Source organism: Mytilus trossulus, chromosome 6 (assembly GCF_036588685.1).
Source record: "Mytilus trossulus isolate FHL-02 chromosome 6, PNRI_Mtr1.1.1.hap1, whole genome shotgun sequence".
NCBI lineage: Eukaryota > Metazoa > Mollusca > Bivalvia > Mytilida > Mytilidae > Mytilus > Mytilus trossulus.
The window spans coordinates 79,750,987-79,759,042 of NC_086378.1; the positions used below are offsets into that span (position 1 = coordinate 79,750,987).

Here is an 8,056-nt window from a genome sequence, read left to right on the forward strand (position 1 = left end):
ACATGATTAAAATGGGGGGACCAGACACACACATTCACAAGCGACCGAATATGGTCATATTCAAATGTAATTAACAATACAAAGATTAATATGCCCAAAAATATCAATGATATTATTCAATAAATTATACATATTATTTACAAACCGCCTACTAAATCACAAAATCTGCCAGCGTAGAATTTAACGTAACATTCGCAATATGTTACTCTATCTGAATACATTAATTGTTTGCATGACTATAAAACAGACTGTTCGTCCCTCTCCGTGACAAGATCACGGAGCAGCAGGATCATCATCTGTGAAACCTTTTAGGACCAGGTAGGTGAAAAGTGTATTATCATAGGATCAATCAAAGCATTAAAAGCTCGGTATGTCCAGTGATGAGTGGTATCAATTAAACTATTATAGATTTTTGAATTATATAAAAAGCATATTTTATTGATACATATCAGACTTTTTAGACTCGCAGTTTATATGATTGACAGATAGTGTTCGCACACATTGTATGAAATTTTTAGAGAAAATTACTCATATTTCAATTATGTTTTTAAAGTTGTTTATGCATCAATTGAAAATGCAATGGAAAACGTATAGCAGTTCACTTTGATTGACCCTTGTGGAGGTTTTTTTATTAATGCGTTTTTTAGTGCAGCTGAATGGAATACATTGATAGATAATGAAGTTTTAAAAACCTAATTACGGATGTTCGCTTGTAATGTTTTGGAAATCTTGTCAGATTTTCCGAATCCTCGGGTTTTATCCTTTTGAGTGCCATTATCAAATTTACCCATTGTCCCCCATTTTTCTTTTAATAACTTTTGAACATGTTTAGTGATAAGCCATCTGTAAAAGTCTTATAAAATTTTAGTCAATTTTTAATAGATTTTGAGAACTTAAACGTATCATAGATAAAGGTATGAAAAGTCAAGAGCGAACATTTACCTGCTTACATTTCAATGGCTTATAATTTGAAACAAGCACAGTGACTTCCGTAATTGTTTTGCGCTTTTGATTCCTTTATTAATCCCCTATTAATATAAACTAGTTTTTTGAAAAGCTTATTATTTTGAAACTGAGAAGCGAACTCCCTTTAACAAACACTGCGATTTTCTGTCTGCAAAAGCATGATTTTGTGTAAACAAATAAATCTGTAGAGTAAATTTACATAACATAGAGTTATTTTATTGACACATTATTCACAAATTCTAATGAAGAAGCTGTTGTTTATTTATCGTTACATAATATGAGTATGTATTTATTACTGAATTGTAACACACGCCTACGTTTAAATCCCAAATTACAGAATTCTAACAGACCTTAGGAATTTTGAAATTCGACATTGTTTTCAGCTACAAATTTCAAACATTTTGTTATAAATTACGGGAGATACTTCATTCAATTATAGTTTTATGTTGTCTTTCTTTTTATACAAGATATTTAAAAATTCACAGCACAAACAATGTATTTGAATAGTACTGCTTCGTGTAAAAGCTTTTCTTTATGTACAACAATAGAATTACAAAATCGTATATGTCACATAAAATATTGTTCCCGTTTGGAATGTTGTCTGCGTAAAAAATGTTAAAAATAAGGCGTATTAGAAATCATTGAATATAGTTTTTACACTACAAAAGTCAAAAAGTCTGAAAAGACCAGTTTTTGTCTGAATTTGCATGAATTTTTACTTGACATTCTTAACTTGTCTGCATAATTTATAAAAATTATTGACATAGTATTAGTTTGTCTAAAAAGGTTCTTGATTTTTCAAAACAAGTGTCTTGACATTATTACCATTGTCTTAATATTTCTCAACACTTCCTGTATCATCTGATAAGAGTCCGTATTAGTCTCGACCAATTCTTGATTGTCTTAAATTTGTCTCGACCTGTCTTGACATATTCTTGACATTCTTAATAATGTCTGAATATGTCATGACATATTCTTGACATTCTTAATAATGTCTGAATATGTCTTGACACATTCTTGACAGTATTAAATATGTCTTGACACTATCTCAACAATATAAATTTCGCCTGAAATGTGTACAGACTTATTATGCACTTATTATGCACGGTTTATGACATATTTTTGGTTTTTGTGGCTAAAATAAGAGGAGGGGGAGGGGGGCTTTCGTGTTGGTCAAATAATTTGTTCAAAACTCTCTTTTTTAGAACAACCCAAAAACATTTTTTATTCAAATTTGGGTGTTGATTTTTATAATTTTTTATCAACAAAAAAATGTTTAGATCTATATTATGTATGTATGTTTGAGACCAATGAAATCATTGATTAAAATTTTTTAAATTCAACACTCAAATTTGCATAAAAAAAAATCATTGATGGGACCCATTATGAATACTTTTTTTTATTATTATTCCTGGAGAAGATAATAATTTTCTTTTAGTCTTTGAATTCATTATGGCAGGTCAACTGATAAGTTGAATGGCTGCTTACAGGTAAATCAGTAATTTCTATTTGACGTGTGCGTGTATTCTGGAGTGTGTAATACCTTAATTTTATAGGGATCCTGTCCATGTGTAATACTTAATATATATTCCAACAGATGACGTTACACACATTTTTCTTCTGTTAAATGAATAATTTTTATATCATCATAATTTGCTATTTATGTAAACGACATTTTTGTACAATAATTATTTACCATATTAACATGTATGAATGTAGAGTGAATTATGTATACCGTATGATTGGTTTTAATCATTTTTAAATTAATAAGATTTAGGAATCTAAATTTTTAAATTTTTAACAAACCCACATTTAAATTGTTTAATATCAACACACCCTCATTTAAATCATTTTGTACATTAGATTTCATAGCCGTATTTGCATTTGTGAAACTATTTAAATACCCAAATTTTTAATTATTTTACATGCCCAACTTTTATATTTGTTGTAAGAAGTGTAACTTAAAACAACAGTATATTATGTAATAAAGAAATAAAGATTAAAGTTATATTATGATTATTTGTCATGGTTTGTAAAACTCAGAACTGTCAAGTAAATTTAAGACACAATCAAAATATGTCAAGCCATACTGAGAATGAATAAGAATGTTGAGAATATGTCGAGAAATTTCAAGACAGTATTCAAATGTCAAGAATTTGTCAAGTAATTTTAAGACCATAATCAGGATGTCAAGAATATGTCGAGTAAATTGCATACAAATTTGATAAAAATGAGATTTGTCAAAAAATAAAAATTAAGACACAAGTCATACTTTTGGAGAATGTCAGGTAAAAGTTCATGCAAATCAAGATAAAAACTGGTCTTTTCAGACTTTTTGACTTTTGTAGTGTTAACGATCTTTCTATTTTGTGTTAGTGTGATAAAGTGATAATATTGTAAAACTGAAAAACTTCATCTGCCCGAAGCGCATGTCTAGATTTACTTTCATCTGGACATCTCAAAGTCAAATAGTTGACCTTTCTTTCTATTCGTTTCACTGTTTGATATAGTTGAGAGTTAGATATTTTTTGGGGATCAACTGACCTTTTTCACTTTATCTTTGTTTTGTTTTTTTGATAATTTTTGTATTTAATATTGATTGTTGGTTGATTAACTTCCAGTGGCAAATAGCGGATGCATATATATTCAGGACAATTGTACTTAATAAGATGATAATATAATTTGTTTGTTTTGCAGATACGCTTACCAACTGTCAATGATGATGACTCACATGTTAACATGCATCTTGTTAGTGTTGATGTATCGTACTAGCAATGGTAAGCTTTCATGCAAATTTCGAAAACTTTATTTTGAATCAAGACAGTTCCGATGCACTAAACCACCTCTTCGTATTAAAATATGTGTTGTAAAAATTACATTCTACGTTAAGATACAAGATCTAGAACGGTCCATGCGAAGCAGAAATTTTGCTCAAGCCCATAGCTTAGCTGAAGACATTAATTTAAAATCACCCTTTATCTAAGATATAAAGTATCATCAAGATAACGGTTAGTGCTGCTGACTCCATTGAATGGAATTAAGACCAATATCTACTGAGTTAAGCAATACACTATAATCAGTTAAGGAACAAGTGAACATTCAAATAAAAAAAACCAGCTGAATGAAGAAAAAAATGTGCTAGAAATTTAGTAATGAATTCAAACACTGAATATGCGGTTATGTTTATGTGTAATTATACATTTTTAAATTCTTTAAAATATTTTTATAGCTGGATTCTCAGTGACATTACCCGGTGGTGCTAATTCGTATGCGCTAAATGCAATGATCAAATACAACCAGATGCTTTATACTGATGGTGTTTACAATAAAGATACCGGTATTTTTATAGTTGGTGCAGGAATGGCTGGTAATTACTTGGTGTCTGTTTCCATGATGTCAGGCACGGTGACGGGTTTCACTACTCTAAAGAAGAATAATATTCCTTATGTGTATCTATATACTAGACCACCATATGAAATGGCAACCCAAACAGTCTACATACAACTGGCAGTGGGAGACACGATTTGGGTGGAAATGACCATCACGGCATCGAGTCTCTTTGATGTATATAACACGTTCACTGCAGTTCGTATATCTTAATGTAACATAAAAGCTATGCATTTTTACGTTTGGACACCAAAAATAAGCAGTGAATGCTATTAAATGAAATAAACAATTCTGTTATTGTTATTGTTAGATTTTTTTAACAGGTAATGAGCTAATATACGCATTCGACATACTTGTTTGTTTTTTAAGTTATTAAGATTAGCACACAATTTTGACTGCTGGGTATTTGACATTTGTATGTCTGTTTATTTTGTTTACGCATCGTTGTCAATATCAGGGAATTCGATGTGAATGTCATATAAGTGAGAGTTTTAGCTAGCTATAAAACCTGGTTCAATCCACCATTTCCTGCATAAGAAAATGCACGATTGATCCTATGAAAAAAAAGTGTCTGTGTAATACATGTTCAAATAGTCAACTTATCTCGAAGAAAATAATTTAACTTGTCTCATCAATTTTGAACGGTGTGCTGCGAATTGATCATAATTAGAATGACACGTGTTTAATCACATATACACTTAAAATAAAATTGAAAATGAAAATAGAGAATCTGTGAAAGAGACAACAACCAGATCAAAGAGCAGAAACCAGCCGAAGCCAACCAATGGGTTATCAACACAGCTAGAACATCTCGCACCCGTAGTGTGTTCAGTTGGCGGTCCCAGAGCAAAACTGTGGGCTAGTTCAGTGATAGTGGACGTCATACACATCTCTGAAATATTTAAATTAAATTAAATTAAAAAATCATACAAAATGTAAAAAGAAAAGAAACACAAGAGACCAAATAACATAGGAATTAACTACTATAGGTCAATAATGAGCAAAAACCATACCATATAGCCAGCTATAAAAGTGACAAATGTAAAATAATTCAAACGAAAAAAACTAACAGGCTTATTTATGTACAAAAAAGAGGGGAAACAAAAGTGTTACACTTGCTGCTGACTTGGGACAGGCTTTTACATACAAAATGTGGCGGAGTTAATCATGTAAGTGGGATCCAAATCCTCCCCTTTCATGGGACAAAAGTATAACATGAAAACATAAGAAACTATAAAATCAGTTGAAAAGGCTTAACTCGTCATATTGATACAAAAATAAACACTACACAGAGTGGACGTAGCCCCAAACTTGTATATCCCAACAACAGAACGACAATAATAACTTCAGATCTGAGAGTACTCGCAGTTACCGACAGCTAGTTCAAAGCCACTTACAAGTAATAAAAAAAAGCATGCATCTTAAACTAATATGCCTATATATCTAATAACGAGATAAAATCGTTTATTTTTATAACATATCATTCACTCGTGAAATGTGAAATTCATTCTTTGAATACATAATACTGTTTTTGAATTCAGACATACAATTTTATGATTTTCAAAGAGAAATGAGAGATTGAAAAGCACATCCTGAAAAAATTAACAAACAAAGAATCAAACCAGTTAATTTTCAATTTTCCCCATAAAAAAACAAATGTTTAGCTTGCTTACGTCTGAAATTTTGTTCAGACATTATTTCTTCCGAAGTTGCATTTTACAAAATCTCAAATAACATTGTGTACAATATTCATCTATCACTTGGAATGGTTTGGGGTTTTTTTTAATATAAGATTCTTCAATTTATTTAAGAAAACTAAACTCTTGGCTGATCGGAAATGAAACAAAATTATGTTTAAACTGCAACTTACATTAACTTGCATATGGCCATGATACGCCACTCTTTATAAAAGACCCAAATGATGCAAAACACTTGTCTTATCTCCATGACAAATATGTTGTTGTCCCAGCAGATAAAGCCCCAAATCTCATTACATAAACTGTTTGATCAATGAATTAGGTATAGACATTTTACTTGGGAACTCAATATATACCCACACGACACTTAACAAAGTGGAAATAGTGGCTAATCATATGTCTGTTCTATTTTCCTTTGGAGTTTTAACCAAAGATAAAGGAGCTGGATCTTCCATCACTGAATTGGACACTTAAACTAGTACTACATGTGCCCTTAAAACAACAGTATATTGCTACGTCCGTGAGGTGCTCTACGATTCCTCTTTCTAAATGTTTCACAACCATTGTATTATCAATCAAAACCAGGCTTAAAGTTTATTGCGAAACTGCTTATTCTAGTGGTGGCGTGAACCAAATGTGGATACTAAACAATCCAAAGATCTTTTAGAGTACATACAATCTAAGAGTCTTCATCTGCCAATAAAACTAAAGCATTTGACTCCTCATCACTTAACACAAGTATTCCTTATTGCAAACTAACAGAAAAATTGAAACAGTTGGTACTGCTTTGTTAAGGAGAATTGGCCAACGTAGATACATGTGTCTTGTCTTATATAGGGATAAATCCTTCTTTGAAAACACTCTGAATCAAACAAAAATTTCCCTGAAACTGACATTATCAAGATGTTTGATATCTTGATTGGCAACACATTTGTTAGGTGTGGAGGACTTGTTTTCAACCAACTATCGGCACTGCCATGGTAACCAATTGTGCCCCTTTTCTTGTCGAATGGTTCCTTTATTCTTTTGCGTGTGACTTCATACAGCATCTTTTTAGCAAGAAACCAAAGCAGTTAGCAATATTCTTTATCTTTACTTTCCTCTCTATGATGATGTTCTCTCACTAAATAATTCATCATTTGGTGACAATGTTGAACGCATCTATCCAATCGAACTAGAGATAAAGGATACAACAGATTAAGTTCAGGCTGAATTATGTCTTGACTTTCATCCAGAAATTGACAATGAGGGTCGGGTGAAAACAAAACTTTACGAAAAAAAAGATGATTTCAACTTCCAAATTGTGATCTCTCCATTTCTATGTAGCAACCTTCCATCAACGCCTGCATTAGGAGTATATCTCTCTAAGCGGATACAATATTCGGGACTTGTATTTACTATCATTATTTCCTTGACAGAGGGTTGTTGTTCACAAGGACGCTATTAAAGAAAGCGTTCAAAAGAATGAAGTTGAAATCATCCCTTGGTAAATTTTACGGACGTCATTACGAGTTGGTTGACCGTTAGGGAATATCCATTTCACAGCTGATATCGGTTATGTCGTAACTAAAATCCTGTTCCCATTTTACAAATGTGACTTACCGAATGAGACGAGTTTGTTTTACCATAAGCAACATATGACGGGTGCTAAATGTGGGGCAGGATCTGCTTACTCTTCTGGAGCATCTGAACTCACCCCCAGTTTTTGAATTGGGTTCGTGTTACTCAGTCTTTAGTTTACTATGTTGTGTCATTGTTCTATTATTTGTGTGTTTGCCATTTTCTTTTTAGCCATGGGTTTTGGTGTTTTCCAGCTCTATAAGTTTGAATGTCCCTGTGGTATCTTTCGCCCCTATCTTTTTTAAGATAAGAATAAAAACAAGTTAGGACAATTCAATGTTACTTTAAATACTTTAAATCTGAAAGGTGCTCACTACACGAGTCTAAGTTTAATCAAATAATAACAAAAGAACTACATGTATACTGTAAACGTATTATTTATTAGA

At 31.6% G+C, this 8,056-nt stretch overlaps 1 protein-coding gene across 1 annotated transcript; it reads left to right on the forward strand.

Annotated features, from left to right (window-relative positions):
- Window positions 1–285: 285 nt before the first annotated feature.
- Window positions 286–4,587, forward strand: LOC134723789 (uncharacterized). The gene is made up of 3 exons (XM_063587337.1): window positions 286–318; window positions 3,664–3,743; window positions 4,196–4,587. The coding sequence occupies exons 2-3, from the start codon at window positions 3,683–3,685 to the stop codon at window positions 4,564–4,566; spliced, it is 432 nt and encodes a 143-aa protein (XP_063443407.1). The 5' UTR covers window positions 286–318; window positions 3,664–3,682; the 3' UTR covers window positions 4,567–4,587.
- Window positions 4,588–8,056: the final 3,469 nt, after the last annotated feature.

Coding starts and splice junctions, on each gene's coding strand:
- LOC134723789 (XM_063587337.1), top strand. CDS start 3,683: ATGATGATGACTCACATGTTAACATGCATCTTGTTAGTGTTGATGTAT. Junction 3,744..4,195: donor GATGTATCGTACTAGCAATG/GTAAGCTTTCAT, acceptor ATATTTTTATAG/CTGGATTCTCAGTGACATTA.